Source organism: Narcine bancroftii, chromosome 4 (genome assembly GCF_036971445.1).
Source record: "Narcine bancroftii isolate sNarBan1 chromosome 4, sNarBan1.hap1, whole genome shotgun sequence".
Lineage (NCBI taxonomy): Eukaryota > Metazoa > Chordata > Chondrichthyes > Torpediniformes > Narcinidae > Narcine > Narcine bancroftii.
In genome coordinates this window covers 220,693,237-220,711,099 of record NC_091472.1, presented here as the reverse complement: position 1 = coordinate 220,711,099, position 17,863 = coordinate 220,693,237, and the positions used below count along the sequence as shown (strand labels likewise).

The window sequence follows — 17,863 nt, the reverse complement described above, 5'->3', positions numbered from 1 at the left end:
GCAGAGCAAACAGGCCCTCTGACCCAGCTTTTCTATGCTGAACAGCATAACAACATACCCTCCTGTTTTAGTCTCACATGCACATGAGGGCTGTGCTCCTCCAATCCCTTCCCATTCAGTGAGTCAACCAAGTATTTCTTAATGGAAACTAATCTCTCTGCCTCTATTACTTTGTTTGGCAGCTCATTCCATATACCAACCACCTTCTTGTGATAAACTGTCCCCTCACTTTTTAGTTATGCCCTCATGTCTTAGAATCTCCTACTCAAGGAACCAATGGTGATGATTCATCTCATTTGTGCCCCTCATAGTCTTTTATAGACTTCAATAAATTTCTTCTCAATTTCTATTCTAGAAAATGAGTGCAGTTTTTCCGGTCTCATGGTAAATCAATTTTTCTAAACTTAGCAACAACTTTGTAAACATCTCCTTGTATCCTTTACCTGTATAACTTCATAATATACTTACTGTAGCTTGGAAACTAACACTGCACTATATTTCAATTGTGGCCTCATTATGATGGCATAGCAGGGTGGCATGGTTGGCGTAGCAGTTAGCACAATGCCATTATGGCACCCAGCGATCAGGGTTTGAATCCCGCCCTGTCTGTAAGGAGATTGTATGTTCTCCCTGTCTCTGCGTGGGTTTTCCCCAGGGGCTCCAGTTTCCTCTCACTGTACTGAAGGATGTAGGTTAATTGGTTGTAAATTGGGGGGCATGGGCTTGTTGACTAAAATGGCCTGTTACTATGCTGCATGTCTAAATTTAAAATCAACATTGTCAATCTCCTTCCTGTGGTTGGTGTGAATCTTTTAGTACATTGACTGCTTTTAATTTTAGGTGGAGTCAATGGAAGGGAGTTCCTGATGTCAGTGTTCTTGTCTTTTTGATTCATATTGCTAGGTATTCAGAGCAAGAACTGCAACTGAACATTGGATATTGTACGTGGTGGGGTAAGCTGTGTGAGATATGATGCTGTATTTAACTATTCCTACTGGCAGCATGAATGGTTGACAGCTTAATAGCTAATTTTATTCCTTGCATGCCAACAATTCCACATCCTATTTTCCTCTCATATTTTTGACATAACTTGATACATCTCTATGTGCATCTCTGCCTAAGCACAAGAGCGAGTTCTGCCTCACAAGGAGAAAGAGAGCTAGTCGTGGGGGACTGCATGGATCTGTGTGCAAGAAATGGAAGGTCCTGAGATCTTCCTGATGGTGAATGGATGTGCATAGAGATTGCAAATCCATGGTGATGATGAAGTGACAGAGGCTGGGGAATTGGAAGTTTTCAAAAGGGCAGGGCACCAGAAAATGAGGAGACCCCCCCCCCCCCCCATCTTAGAAGACCCACGGGACAGTGACCATGGCAGCGGACCAATGAGGTGTTCTGTGGCTGAAGGAACCACACAGGTGGTGGGCTGTTGGTGATTTGAGATGAGGAACCCACAGATGCTGTGGACTGCAGTCAATGAACTCGTACCAGGCTGCTGGATACTGGATTGAAAAACTGGCTGAAGAGGTACCAGGTATTGGAACTGGGATGCGTGAGGGCATCAAAAACATTGAAGGGTTCCTAATTGTATTGGAGGTTGGGATCTGGAGCTCAGGTTACTGATGACTTAGAAAGGACTCTGTGTGGAGTGGAAGCTGCAGGAGCGATGGAGGCGAACCCACGGACACTCGGTGACTCTGGGAGGAATTCTCTGTTTCTCTGACTGTAAGAGGAGCTTCAGGAAATTTCTGCAGATGGCGAATCTTTCTGCCTTACAGCAGACAAAAACAATTTCATGTAATATGACTGTTTTTATTACATGATAATAAATAGAATCTTAAATATTTTCCCCACACAGCAAGCAGAATTTTACTGAGAGGACTTGCATTCCTTGCTTTGATCAAGCTTTTTGTATTCACATCATGAGAATTAGGTCAGCTGACTTTCCCTTGCAGTGGCCATCTACATTCTAATATAAAGTGATCCTTTTGGCCACAATTGGCCCTCATTGCTGCTTTTAGGTCTACCTTTTCCCTCCAAATGCTAACTTTTCACAGCTTCTCTTATACACTCCCTTTGGCATTTCTTTCACTTGTGGGTTGTCTTAAACTGTTTGCGTGTCAGACAACAAAGTTATTTTCCTTCACACTGAACTTTCAATCTCATTCCTACAGGATTGAAGTCTGAGAAACTAGCTTGTATGTATGGGAACACGTGAAATGTTAATGTACATTAAAAGGCATTTCCGTAACTGTACACAAATCCCCAAGCCTCCTCCCATACCCTGGAGATTAGTCAGTCATTCAATGAGTCTGCAGTTGAAAGGAATTAAAAAATTTAGGCAATCAGCATGGTAACGGGCCATTTCAGCCCACAAGTGCGTGCCACCCAATTTACACCCCATTAACCCATACCCCTGGTATGTTTTTGAATGGTGGGAGCAAACCGGAGCCCCCGGAGAAAAACCTTGTAGACATGGGTAGAATGTACAAACTCTTTACAGACAGCATGGGATTCCAACTCTGGTCCAATCCCAATTACTGGTGCTGCAAAACCTTTCTGCTAACCGCTATGCCAACCAAGCTGCCCTGACATGCACCACTCTAACAGGCTATTTTGGGCCATGAGTCCGTGCCACCCAAAACTTTCCCTGTTCCTTCTCATGGCTGACAATTCTGTTTGAAATCCTTTCAAGTCTGTTGTCAAAGTTAGTTCTCAGTGTATATGTTAATATTCAAGCCGAATAGCTTAAGTTTATTTCTATATTCTCCATTCAATAAAAAAAAAGCCCTACCACAGAGGTAAATGATAGAATCTAGGGGAGGTCAATGGGAATATGGAGAGACTAAAATGGCTTTGATGTAGTATTAGTGTAAATGAAACTTGTTGGTTAGTATATACACAAGGTGGGCCTAAGGACCCATTTCTGTCTTGTATGACCATGACTCCTTATTGCTATCCTGATTTCCAAAGCTTACAGCCTGCATTCAAAGCACGAAAGGAAGAGAAAGTGCAGTTTCCCAGCTATTTCTTGAAATGCTACCAATGTCAAAGCATTTTCTTGACCTTCCAGCACTGTTAATGCAGGAACAGTCATCTACTCTTCCTGTGGATATTGATATAACATTTGCTAAATGTTTAGATATGTGGCCCAAATTTCAGATGGAACAACTTCACTTTAGATCTTAATGAAGAATTCTGTGTTGTGGTTATTCTTCCCTAATGGAATCTGCACCAAAAAAAATCCTCAATTAACCTGTTCTCATTACACAAGTAAAAATCTAAGATATGGTAGTTGGACCAAAAAACTATCACATTCAACGAATTTGTCCTCCACCTCAATTCTTTTCGTTTTCTGGAGAGCAAAGAATAGAATTGCAGTTCGGAAGGAATGAAAAAAATGGGTGGTTGGCAGCTGGAACATTACACCCAGAGGAAAATGGACAGAAACATAATTCTCAGAGAGGAATGGAAAGGGATATACGACTCAGAGAAAATAGAGACAGAAATACAACACCCAGATGAAAATGGACAAGCATGGACACTTGGGGATGGGAAAAAGAAATGATAGTAAAGGGGTACAACATTTTAAAATTCAGCTGCCAACCACCCCAGTATATTAGATTTAAGTACAATTTTTATTTATCTAGGGGAGTCATAAAATTATTGAAAAATAAACTTTCCTGCAATATTATTTTAACATCATCTTTCTATTCCTGGATCTCAGCACTAGGCTTAAACACACTAGGCAGTTGGATAAAGAATAAACTTTTCTTGACATTGCAATTTTAATTTTGTCTTGATACTTTTATAAAGCGCCTTGGTATAATTTACTATATTAAAAGTTACTGCTGCTGAGGAATACATTTTTGCTCGGACAGCTTGTGTTCCAGTAGGTAGGAAATCTGTTTAAGAATTTTTCCAAGGAAGAATCCAGAACTCCCTCCATGATAAGCAAGTATCAGCCTGGATTACAGGTCTCCTAGGGCTGAGAGAAGATAATCCAGAAATGTTGGTTTGGTTGTGCAAAACAGTAGATTCACATTGTTTCAAAGATACAATTAACATCCTCCATTGATCAATGTTTAGTGACACAATATGAAATCTTTCTAAAATGTTTTATTGGTTTAGTGTCAACATTAATACTTGTGATGCAGTAATTGCTGCTTAGAAACTGCAGATCTTCCCATTCCAAAACAAGATAAACTGAATCCAATGTAACAGGTTCAATTCCCCGCAGAAAACTCTCTCAAACAATCTCCTTACACTTGAGACCTCAACAAGGTCAAGAAAGAAAACTCAGCTTGCTGCCTGAGGTAGAATCTGTTCAGGAAAGCAACAAAAAGAAAATCAGCATGTACAACATGTGAAAAAGGAATAGAATATGTACACTTCTCTTTAAATCAATCATTGGACAGATTTCCATAGTTCTTAATTTAACAATTTCCTATTGCTGCCATTTTCTCTTGAAAATAACTCATTTTTCTCCAGTGCAAGCACATTCCATCATTTAATACTTTCAAGATCACTTAGTTCTTCAAATCTAAAAATGTCCCAGTCATGTATTTTGGGTAAGAGGTGCTTGTTACATTTTATGAGTGGAAAGCGCAACTGAGCTTTTTTGAAAGAAGCATTATTTCAGGAGTTGGAAGCATGGTTTGTTGCTAAATGCTACTGATCCTGCTACTTCAGCCTCTCAGGAAGAGAATGCCAAATGTAAGGAAAGAAATGGGATCTTCTGGGGAAGAAAGAGAACCATTCTTTAGGCCTCAATGTTGAGTAGTCCACTATTTATTTTGCCTGTTGATAGCTGCATTGTGGTCAAACCATCACCACTGACACCCATTTCAAAACTGATGTCCAGCTTAAAGATAAAAAGAGGGCAAATATTGCAAATTTCACAGGAACCATCCATCAATGAAAACTGTGTCTTCCTTGATGCCATCTTTTCTGTTTCATCTCTTAATTTCTGGTAACTGATTTCCAGATTATCAAAATTTAAACAGTCATGGTTTAGAACATCACCATTGCCATGCCTGATCAATTAACCATAAAAGCATTTAAACATTTTATTTCACAAAACAAAATCCCAGAAGCCATTTGGCAGAATTAAATAAAAATGACTTAAAATAAAAGCTGTAGCATCGTCTACATTTAATCAGTGTATTTATTTCGTGAGTTTCACTATTAAAAGAGGCCTATCAGCCCTTGAATTGTCTCCCCACTGACAGGAGGTTCATTGCTATAACTTGATTAAACCATTCTTTGGAGAGAATATTTTAATATGGGTATCATTTGCACTATTCCTTCCTTATTTTTAATTTTGCATTCTTCAGTAGTTTTAAGTCAATGACCATAAGCAAAGTATGGTTTAAAAAAATGGGAAAGAAAACCACTAGGGATGAAGCAACATGGTGCTACTGGCAAGCCCCTTCACCCATTTTGTTTTTATAACAATTTAACATTTTTAGGGTTATTTTTTTGATACCAACTTTTTTTATTTTCAGGTACTTGAAGTGACTTCAAATTCTCAATTTGTTAAAGTGGAAAATAAATAAGTGTTCCAGGATTTTTAGCAAATACGACCATTGGTGGAACTTGACAGATGCTGGAATCTAGACTCTAGAGTAAAGAAAACAAACTGCTGTAGGAAGTTTGTTTATTTGCTCCAGGTTTCAGCAATGCAGTCTCTATGTTTCCTGGAATTTTAGTCCAGTGACATAGTCCCTGTGATCATAGTTTAAAATTAGATCTCTGTAAAGCTATGCTATTATTTACTGATGGAATCATAGAACATCATAGCACGCAGAGGTTATTCAGCGCATTATGTCCAGGTCAGAAATGTTGACTGAGAAGCCTTCAAAAGAAAATCGTGTAAGTCACAAGTTAGAAATATGTGCAATTTTTAGCAATCATTTTCTCAGCAATGTGTCGTAACAGTGAAGCGTCTCATATCCTTTGTTTAAAAAAAAAAGCAAGTTTTTGTAACAGGAAGCTGGGCACAAGTTTGACAGGAGGCCCGTTACTGCTGGGATAGCAGGGCACTCCGGTTAGCTTTCATTTTCTCCAGCCTCTTCGATAGGTGGCTGTTGCTCATCTCTAGCTCTTCAATTTTATCCAATGCTGAGCGGACCTATTGGGAGGAAATAGAATAACAAAATCACCCCAGATTCCTCAGACGTGAGCAACTATCCAAGTTTTCCCATTGAAAATAATTATCTAATGAAGTTTGGAACACAACAGCTGTCCAAATGTTATTCTTTTCAAAGGAACAGCCTCTTCAAACAGTTTGCGTTATTTAGGTTACCATACAAACATACATGATCTACTTTTCTGGAATATTTGCAGTCTTTTTTCATTTTCCCACCTTTCCATAATCAAAATTGGGTAATTGTCTCAATTTATTAGTGTATAGAAATATTGTCAAATTACTCTGAAAATTGAAAAGTAAACATTTATCTTGAACTAAGCTACTAAGATATAACTATTTCCAATGAAGATGATTCCCCTATGTAAGCCTGGACGTACTGTAACAGATTATGCTATAATCCCAAAGATGTCCAAAGTATAAAAATTGCCTGATACCGGTGAACTTGGAGGAGTGAGAAGTGAGATTGGACTGTGAATTAAATAACTTTTTGAACTTACACACACATTTCATAAACGTGTGCTTAGAATGAGAAGGGGGTTAAGTTAGATTAGTTAATTAGTTTATCAATTGTGATAAATTAAAGTTTGATCCTGTTTTCATGTTTAAAGATAGTTAAAAGCAACTTTTGTTTAAGTAACAATTTGTCTTGGTGAATTTCTATTGCTGCTGGGTTTTGGGGTTCTCTGGGCTCATAAACAGTACATATATTCATGTGTACATAGAGCACGGTAACAGGTCCTTTCGCCTGTGCTACCTAATTAAATCCAATTGACCTACAGCCCCTGTACATTTTTGAACTATGGAAGGAAACTGGAGCACCCAGAGGAAACCCATGGAGACACGGGGAAAACTTACAACTTCTTACAGACAGCGTGGGATTCGAACCCTGGTCCTGATGGCTTTCTCTGTAACAGCATTGCGCTAACCACTACGCCAACTGTGCAGCCTGATTACAGAAAAAAAATACTAGAATTGTTTCAAAAATGAAGGACTTCAATTATGTGAATAGAATGGAGAAGCTAGAATTGCAGGCCAGTGAAGCGAACGTTTGTGGTCAGTAAATGATTTTCAACATTTTTCAGTCTATGGGCCACCTGGCTTCCACCCTAAAGTGCCATGGTCCAGTAGTGGCATAGACTGAGCAATATTTTCAAGTCAAAGGCAGCTCTGTGAGAAACACATTTTTATCTAATTTAAAGTATTTTAACATTTTTAAAGACCCACATGGATACACAGTGCGGCCCACCAGGGGGCCATGGCCCACTGATTGAGAACCACTTTAGCTGGAGAATACTCTGAAGGAAAAGATATCCATGCACTTAGATCAGTGGTTCCCAACCTTTTTCTTTACACTCACATCCCACTTTAAGTATTCCCTATGCCATAAGTGTTCTGTGATTAATAAGGGATTGCTTAAGGTGGTATGTGGGTGGAAAGAAAAAGTTTGAAAACCACTATTTTAATCATTCCAAATTGACTCGTTATGTGTACAGTTTCAGAACTCCAAAGGAAATGGGCCAATGACAATTTTTCTCAAGCAAAATATTTCAGTAATAATTGGGTCTAGAGCAGTGGTTCTCAACCTTCCTTTCCTGCTCACATACCACCTTAAGCAATCCCTTACTAATCACAGAACACTTATGGCATAGGGAATACTTAAAGTGGTACGTGAGTGGAAAATAAAAGGTTGGGAACCACTGACTTCGATGGACAATAGCAAATTAAGGAGAGTGTAAGTGGGAGGTCATGTCTCACAAATCTGATTTTTTGTTTTGGAAGATATGACCAAAAAGTTTGGTTAGGCTGAAGGGCCTGTTTCGACACTCTATGACTGTAGTTGATTCCTTGGAGCAGAAATAGTTGATTTTTGATTGAGGGATCTAGAAAAAGTAAATAGGAAAAAAAATTCTCCTGTTATTGCAATTTAAGAAACAACGGGCATGATTTTAAGGTAACTGGGAGAAGAATTAAATAGGCCTAGGATACTGTGAAGAGATGGAAGCACTTAGAAGTTCAACTTAATAAACAAAATTATCATTATTTATTATATAAACTTATAACTAGACATCAGATTTTTTTGCATTATTTTAAAATCTATTACTGAGATCCCTTGAACAACTAAATTGTCACTTTACCTCTCTTTGGAGTTTGCGCTTCTCAGCTTTAAGTTCGTCTTCCACTTTCTCTGCATTTTCTGCTGCTGTCTTGTAGCGTAACACCTGGCTTTCAAGTCGAATAATCTGAAGTCGTTCCCGATCAAGCTATGCAAACCCCCCGCATTCCAAGAAAAAATAGAACATTAAGCAATTTCTTAATGGGTAAATGGAAAGCTTCACATTAATGTAGAAAAGGATTTGCATCAGAACAGTGGTCAATGGTCCACTGTGGCAAATAACATCCCTCAGCACTTTTCATAATTTGACAAATGGAGTAACTTTGTCAGTGATGAAATAACAACTAGAAAATGTATTCTGTGCATGGCTGGTCAAGAATCCTTGATTATCAAAAGGATACTGAGGGTCTTTTCTCAACATCTACCTGAATCATATGAACACACAAAGGCATCATTTGTTATGGAAACAGGACATCTGATATATGGTACTTAAACTATAACCTGTAAAACCAAGGCCCTTGGTGAGGTATGACCCATGTAGAAGCAAGCATCAGCTGAACCGAAATGACAGTGCTTTTTCAGAACAATTCCCTGACATTAAAAACAATTTGTCTTTCTGCAAAAAAAATTGAAATGATTTTGGTGTTAAATAAAACAATCAGCAGATGCTGAGGTCTAGTGCAGTACACAAACCTGCAGGAGAAACTCAGCTGATCACGCAGCATGCATAGAAAATAAAGGGCAGTTGACGTTTTAGGCTCAGGCCCAAAACATTGTCCATCTTTGGGCTAGGGATCTAGGTGGTAAAAAAAAAAAAGAGCTGGATTTTTCCACCTTTAACGAGATTGAACCACGATGTTGAGATTGTAGGTGGAGTCCATGATTTCGGTAAGTGTTTATTGAGAATGAGAGGAGACTAAATGGGTAGATCAAATAAAAGACTTCAGAAGATGAATGGACTTTTTACTCCCAGATTTTCTCAAGCAGGAACACTGTAAAAATCTTACATTTTGTTCCAGTGCAGTTATTTCCTGTTCGGTCTTGGTAAGTTTAAACTTGTATTCACTGATTTGTCTGTTGGCATCTCCTTTCAAAAGAAAATCCATAAGTTATGATAAACCAAGTCTCAGGGCTATTTTGAGAGTGAAAGATTTACAAGTGATCAAAGATTTGGCCTCTAAACTGCTGTAATATTTGACAAGAGCAGATTTTTAGCTGTATCGAACAAAATAGTATGAGCCAAACAACATTAAGAGGGTGGGAGTGGGTGGAGAAGTGTGGTGAAAGTCAACACTGGGGAGGAAAAATAAATAAAACATAACCACCACACCAAAGATATTTGGCAGGCTTGTAGTTTAAGAGGAACAGAATCTTGGGTGCTTTATTTGACCGATTTATGTCCAATTGGTTCAACATATAACCATATGACAACTATACCACAGAAAAAGGCCATCACAGCTTTTCTTGTCCGTGCCGAAACACCTATACTCTACTAGTCCCACTGACCTGCATTCTGCCCATAACCCTCCATGCCTTTTACATCCATATACCTATCCATATTTTTCTTAAAAGATAATATTGTACTGTGGGCACTGGAATTACAGTGGACACGACAAAATAACCACACAAGGCATTTTTAGCGTGAATCAAATGGATTTATTGTTCATCACCTGCACAACCCTTTAAAAGCCCGAGTCATGCACTTGACATGTGCTAACGTTATCACACACTGATGTCACATGGCCAGATCGATGCTTTCTGGGAGTTGTAGTGCCGCCATAGTGCCGCTACATGGCACCCCCTCCCAGAACCGGCAGAAACGTTTGTCTGTCTTTCAGGTGGTTGGCCTCTGCAACGGACTGTTGGCTGCTGCAATGGGGAAGACTTGTCTACATGAGCTGGTTTAAGCCTGCCCATAGTGAAAGACTGTGGTTTCCCTCTAATGTGCAAAATACAGGTTGACTTAGTTTGTCTGAGTATCCTATAAGGTTCTTCGTAGGGTGTCTGGAAAGGTTGACCGTGTTCCCCTACAGATGAAGACATATTTGCAATTTTTGAGATCTTCAGGCACAAGAGTGTTCTCCATGTGAAGATGGTGATATAGGGGTCAATTTTCCTACAGTCTCCCTTAGCCTAGTCAACAGTTCCTTAGGATCATCACTGGAGTTGGAATGGTAAGGGATGAACTCCCCTGGAACCACTAACAATGTACCGTACAAGAGCTCCGCAGTTGAAGGTTGGAGGTCCTCCTTTGGAGTTGTTCTAATGCCCAGTAATACTCATGGAAGCTCAACAGTCCAATTCGGGCCCTCTAACTGAGCCATCAAGGCCTGGGGATGATAGGCATTCATATGATGAATTGTACCAAACAAGCGAGACAAGGCTGTCCACAGCAAGGAAGTAAATTGTGGTCCTCCATCTGAAGTTACATGCAGTGGTAAACCAAAACAAGACACCCAGGAACCGAGGAATGTCTGAGTACAAGTGTCTACAGTAGCATCTACCATAGGGACAACCTCGGGCCAACTGCATAAACGAGTTTATAACTGTAAAAAGATAATGGTATCCTCTTGAAACAGGAAGCGGACCAAGAATGTCCACGTGGACACAAGCAAAGCACCAAGTAACTGCTGGAAAGGACGGCAGTGGTGCCTTAGTATGCTGCTCAACGTTTGCTTTTTGGCAGGCAATGCAGGACCTCGCCATTTGTGTAATAATTTTTAACACCATGCTGCACGAACCCGTCCAAAACCATATGAACAGTTGATCTAATTGATGGATGCAAGAGTCCATGCAAGGAGTTGAATATATGATGCCAGAATTACTGGGTGTGGGTGTCCCGTTGATATATCACAGAGGAGTAGTTTACCATTAACTCCAAACTGGACATCCTTCAATTGCAGGTTCATGATTGCAGTCCAATAAGTATTCGTCTCATGGTCATGTTCTTGGGCCATGACCAAAACTGTGCAGTCAATACCTTAGTCTTCAGACAAAACCTCGAGTGGAGCATAGTGGGAAAGTGCATCAGCTACTACATTGTCTTTTCCGGAAATATGTAGTACAGGTACACAATCATTTATCCGGACACCTAAAATCCAGAAAGCTCCAAAATCCGGCAAGTGGGGAGAGAAACGGCAGTGGAAGTCGGGTGGGTGAGGGGGAGAGACCAGCAGCGTGGGTCGGGTGGGCGAGAGACCGGCAGCGCAAGTTGGGTGGGAGAGAGACCGGCAGCGCAAGTCGGGTGGGCGAGAGACTGGCAGCGCAAGTCGGGTGGGCGAGAGACCGGCAGCGCAAGTCGGGTGGGCGAGAGACCGGCAGCGCAAGTCGGGTGGGCGAGAGACCGGCAGCGCAAGTCGGGTGGGCGAGAGACCGGCAGTGCAAGTCGGGCGGGCGAGTGTGGAGACGTAGCGTGGCTGGAAGGGGGTGGGGGCGGATGTGGCAGCACAATTCAGGTGGGATTAAATCTGGCTTTCTGAAATCCGGAAAAATCTGAAATTCGGAACACACTGTCCCCCTAGTGTTCCAGATAAAAGGATTGTGTACCTGTATTTTTGTGAAGAATTCTGAAATGAATGATAATTGCCGTTGTTGTTGAGCTGACCAGGGCTCTGCTTATGGTCGGTGTACATGGTAAAATCTCTGCCCTCCAAAAAATAATGGAAGTGTCAAATAAACAAGTTATTGGCCAAAAGCTCCTTATCAAAAGCACTGTATTTCTTATCTGCTTCACAAAGATGGCGGCTGAAGAATGCTAACGGTTTCCATTGCCCATTGACATATTGATGAAGTGCATCTCCTATAGCCATACTGGAAATGTCTGCAGAAAGGGCAGTGGCTGCAGTTAAAACTGGGTAGCTGAGCATAGTAACATGAATCAGCAAATCTTTTATCTTCAAGAAGGCATTGTTTACTTCTTCAGTTCATGAATGGTTCTGGCATTTTGAGACAGTAAATCGAAAAGAGGCTTCATGATATGAGCTGCTCCCAGAAGAAACCGATGGTAAAAATGTACCATTCTCAAGAATTTCTGCAGGCTTTGAACCGTAGCAGGTCTTGAGTATTTGGTAATGGCCTCAACTTTGGATGACAGCGGAGTCACACCTTCCTGAGTAATCCTATGCTCCAAGAAATCAATAACTTCTTGTCCAAAAATGCATTTATCTGAATTGATGGTGAGTCCAGAGTTTTGAAGACGAATAAAAAATGTGCGAAGATGTTCCAAATGTTCTTCCTTAGTCCCACTGGCCACTAAAATGTTGTTGAGATAAATGAAGACATTTGTCATACCATGTCCTAAAACATCCATCACCTATTGAAATGATTTAGCGGCATTCTTTAATCCAAATGGCATTCATGAAAATTCGAACAACCCAAACGCAGTAATTATTGCTGTTTTTGGAATGTCTTCCGGCTCTACTGGTACTTAGTGATAGCCACGCACCATCTATTTTGAAGAAGATCTTTGCACCATGGAAATTAGCCGAGAAAATCTTGAATATGAGGTATCAGATAACGATCATTAAGCCCTTGTAATCTCCATACAGTCACCAACCTCCATTATATTTCGGGTCCATATGTAATGGAGATGTCCAAGGACTGTCTGACCTACAAATTATGCCTAGTTCCTCCATCTTGGCAAAGTCTTCCTCAGCTAAACGCTGCTTCTCTAGAGGCAAGTTGTGTGCTTTAGCATGGATAGGATACCCTTAGTACAAATGTGGTGAGTAACACTGTGCTTTGCAGTGGAGGCAGAAATTTGTAGAGTAGTAATCTCAGGGAAATCTTCCAACAGCTTGGAGAATTCATCTACTGGTTGGTGCAGAGCGAGGGTATAGGCATCTGCCAGCGGAATAATCTGAAAAATAGTTCCTTCTATTTGCTGACGTCCTTTTAAGTCGACAAGGAATGAATGAGTCCAAAGAAAATCTGCACCAAGCAAAAGTCGGGATACTGCTGCTATAATGAATGGCCTAGTGTATAGATGATTCTCAAATTTGACATTCATCTTCCTGGTGCCAAAGGTCGGAACATTTGAACTGTTAGATGCTCGTTGCAGGTCCGGGGTAGGATGGCATGTGTCAAAACCGGTGGGTGGAAATAAACTAACTTCTAAACCCGTGTCCACCAGAAATTCTTGCTGGGACAACTGGTCCCATACGTACAGTAGGCTTGAAGGTTTCTTGCCAACCACCGCAGGATGGAAGACACTTGCGGACATTTACTCCCCAACACCTGTGGTAATAACTCCAAGACCAGGTGTCCACAGGCTGCTTGCTTGTCTTGGACACTGCCTGCTTATGGGGAGTGATGTGCTAAGAGCTCTAGTGTGTGACACGGGATTGGTTGTGCATACGTCTTTCCTTGCTTTGCTTTTTAGCCAGCCATAGAACATCTTCCTCTGCCGCTACAGCCCTTGGATCTTCAAATGAACACTTAAATAACAAGAGCCTAATATCACCTGGCATTCGCTCTAAAAAGAGCTGCTCAAATACCATATTTCGCCTTTCGACAGCTGCCAGGAACAGCATTTCATCCATTAGTTCTAAAGGGACACAGTCTCCCAATCCATTGAGATGTAGCAGCTTGGCTGCTCTTTCCCTACGGGACATATCATATATATTTAATAAAAGTGCTTTTAAAGCATCATACTGGTGGTACGTGGTGGATCCCGTAGGAAGTCACCGACCCTCTTAGCGACGGCCTGATCCAGGGCACTGACAAGATGGTATCCAGTTCAACTTCACCCTGTTGGAACCACAGTTCAGGCTCAGCTGTCCAGAAAGGTGGTAGCTTCACAGCAACGGCTGCAGAGTCCATGTTTGTCCAAATCATAGTGGACACGACGAAATACCACACAAGGTGTTTTTAGAGTGAATCAAACGGATTTACTCTTCATCAACCGTGCAACCTTTTAAAAGCCCAAATCACGTGCTTGACACACGCTGACGTCATCATGCACTGACATCATATGGCTGGTTCAATGCTTTCTGGGAGATGTAGTGCCACCATTGTGCCGTTATAGTACTTGCCTCCACCACCTCCACCAGAAGCTCATTCCACACAGACCCCACTCTCTGAGTAAAGAAGCTTCCCCTTGTATTGCACCTAAACTTTTGCCCACTAACTTTCAGCTCATGTCCTCTTGTTTGAATCTCCTCTATCCTCAATGGAAAAAGTCTATCCACATCTACTCTATCTATCTATCCCTCTCAAAATTTTAAAGACCTCTATCAAATGCTTTCTCAGCCTTCTACGCTCCAAGGAATAAAGACCTAACTTGTTTAACCTTTCTCTATAACTTAGGTGCTGAAACCCAGATATCGTTCTGGTGAATCTTCACTGTACTCTCTCTATTTTGTTCACATCCTTCCTATAATTTGGTGACCAGAACTGAACACAATATTCCAAATTTGGCCTCACCAATGCCTTGTACAATTTTAAACATTACCTTCCAAATCTTATATTCTGTGCTGTGATTTATAAAGGCCAGAATTCCAAAGGCCTTCTTCACTACCCTATCCACCTGAGATTCCACTTTTAGGGAACTATGTACCATTATTCCTAGATCTCTCTTTCAATTGCATTCTTTAACACCCTGTCATTCACCATGTATGTCCTATTTTGATTAGTCCAACCAAAATGTAGCAGCTCACACTTATCAGCATTAAACTCCATTTCCCAACTTTCAGCCCACTCTTCTAACTTGCCCAAATCTCTCTGCAAGATTTGAAAACCTTCTTCGTTATTCACAATGCCACCTATCTTAGTATCATCTGCATACTTACTAATCCAATTTGCCACCCCATCAACTAGATCATTAATGTATATAACAAACAACAGTAGACCCAATACAGATCCTTGAGGCACACCACTAGCCACCAGCCTCCAACCCAACAGTTATCCACTACCACTCTCTGGCATCTCCCATCCAGCCACTGTTGAATCCATTTTACTACTTCCATATGCACATCTAACGAATGAACCTTCCCACCTTCCATGTGGGATCTTGTCAAAGGCCTTACTGAAGTCCATATAGATATCTTCCACCGCCTTACTCTCATCAATTTTCCCGGTAATTTCTTCAAAATATTCAATAAGATTTGTCAAACATGACCTTCCATGCACAAATCCATGTTCACTGTTCTTATCATACCATATCTATCCAGATAATTATATATACCATCTCTAAGAACATTTTCCATTAGTTTGCCCACCACTGACATCAAACATATAGGCCAATAATTACTTGGTTTACTCCTTGAACCCTAATTATACAATAGAACAAAGTGTGCAATCTACCAATCCTCTGGCACCATCCCCGTTGCTAATTACATTTTAAATATTTCTGTCAGAGCCCCTGCTATTTCTACAGTGACTTCCCTCAAAGTCCTTGGGAATATCCTGTCAGGACCTGGAGATTTGTCCACCTTTATATTTTTTAAAAACTCTAGAACTTCCTCCTCTTCAGTCATCAGTTTCCATAACTTCCCTACTTGTTTCCCTTACCTTACACAATTCAATATGGAATAGCTCCATTAAAACTTATGCAATACTGAAGTGTAGAAGACAAAATTTCCTTAGATCTTTAACTGCTTGCAAGCCAATGAAAACTGGAAACAAAATGTTGTGAAGGAGGGATGGCTTGTTTTGGTGAGGTAAAGTGCTCACATTCTTTCTCAGCACAAATACCATTTAACGATATAACAGTTTACAGCATGAAAACAGGCTATATTGGCCGGTTCACTTGAACAACTCCACTCTTTCCCCCCTCTCTGCCCATAACCCTCCAACCCCCTGATATCCATGTACACATCCAATCTTCTCTTAAATGACAGAAAGGACCCTGCTGCCACAACCATCTCCTCTGGAAGATCATTCCATTCTGTCACCACTCTGAGTGAAGAAGTATCCCCTAACATTTCTCCTAAACTTTTGCCCCCTTACCCTCAACTTATGCCCTCTTGTTCCAACCTCCCCTGCCCTCGGGGAAAGAATCTACTCACGTCTAGTCTAGCTCTTCCTGACGTAATTTTAAATACCTCTATCCATTATAAAATGGATAAAAGTTTATTGATAGGCCTTGTCAAAATGATAGCTCCAATTTCTCACTGTTGGTTCTTCAATATGATCAGCTTGGGAGAGCCAGGAACACATGATTGAGCAATTTATTTTGCAGTCTTTGAAAACACTTGGAGGAAATTTGAAAATGTTCCACTGTGTGATGGTTTGACCAGGTTGGGAGCAACGATGTTATGCCATTCTCAAAGGAGGTCACGTTGACTAAGTCTAGTAGAGGATGGAAAACCTTTATTATCCAATACCACCATTTGAATCATGCCCAGTAAAAACACAAGACACATATTAAGGAGATGACAGGAATTTGAGACTTACTTTGCACTTCAATCACCTGCACCTCCATCCCATTTTCCAAGAATGCATCACTGAATGTTTCCTTTTCTGCCTTTCCACTCCTGGTTTTCTCTTCCAGTTGTGTTTTTAATTTTTTAATCTAATGCAAAGAAAAACCAGAATCAAATTTACACAAGCTAATAAATGAGCAGAAAATGTATAAAATGCATAATCAACCCACCCACAAATTCCCAACTCACCCTTTATCCCCAACTCCTGTGATCTTTTGAATACTCAATGACTTCCTAAAATACAATATTTTACCATCTGCTTCATTACTCATGGCAAGGCCTTCACTTTATACAAAGCATCTACTACATCAGTCTAGGCACAATTTCAAATCACAATCAAGAGGTACAAAGATAGTACTAGACTCAACACAGAATCCAGTATGCAGAAAGAAACAACTATTAAGGCATAAGGAGAGCACAAAAGAGAGTACACATGCTGGAATCTCCCTGAAGTCTTCCCCTTTCTCTTGGTTCCTCCCCGTTCCTTCATTTATATCTTCTGCTTGCCTGCTTCTCTCTCCTCTTGTACTCATTCTCCCCTCCTACCCCTTCAACTGATTTCTCATTCATTCTCAGTACTTTGTCTCTGTCCCTGATGCTTAACCCTCTCCTTTAATTTGTCCCCTTTTCCTCAGGATCCCACTCCCATTCCTATAATTCAGCTCCTCTCCAACCCATACCCTCCCCTGCAATTTGTTTCCACCCCTAAATGCCTTCCACCCTGCTCCGCTTCCTTGATTTGCATCTTCTCCACACCTCACCTGTTCTCTCTTCCCTGAGCATCCTTACCTGCTCTAATAAAGCTTCCTTTTCATCTACAAACGTATTTACCCTAAAATCTGCAGAAGGAAAAAAAAGAAAACTTTATGAACAACTGAAGGTAAAATTCATTCACATTAAAAAAACACAAACATGGAACAAAAGAGAATGAGGAAATGCTGAAGTTAGTGCAAAAAGTTAAATGAGTTATTCACATACCACAAAGGTGAGCCCAGGTTTAGTTCAACGTCAGTATGAGTGCTGGAACCTCGGGCTGCATGCAAACAGTCTAATCTTCCATTTTGTTTAGCATGCAAATTCCCTATGGTCAAACAGAACTGGAACACAAAATCTCATTATCCTTGAAATTTGGGGTTACATAAAACATTATAACACACCAGAGAGAGGGAAAAAGAG

The 17,863-nt window shown here is 40.7% G+C and overlaps 1 protein-coding gene across 1 annotated transcript in view; it reads right to left on the bottom strand.

Moving 5' to 3' along the window:
- Positions 1 to 4,104: 4,104 nt before the first annotated feature.
- Positions 4,105 to 17,863, bottom strand: part of LOC138762438 (trichohyalin-like) — a 166,760-nt gene continuing 153,001 nt past the window's right edge. Inside the window, exons 22-26 of the mRNA XM_069936195.1 lie at positions 17,477 to 17,526; positions 16,659 to 16,776; positions 9,272 to 9,351; positions 8,287 to 8,412; positions 4,105 to 6,133 (exon numbers count right to left, since the gene is read on the bottom strand). Coding sequence (XP_069792296.1) covers positions 6,023 to 6,133; positions 8,287 to 8,412; positions 9,272 to 9,351; positions 16,659 to 16,776; positions 17,477 to 17,526 — 485 coding nt within the window. The 3' untranslated portion in view covers positions 4,105 to 6,022. The remainder of the gene's footprint in view (positions 6,134 to 8,286; positions 8,413 to 9,271; positions 9,352 to 16,658; positions 16,777 to 17,476; positions 17,527 to 17,863) is intronic.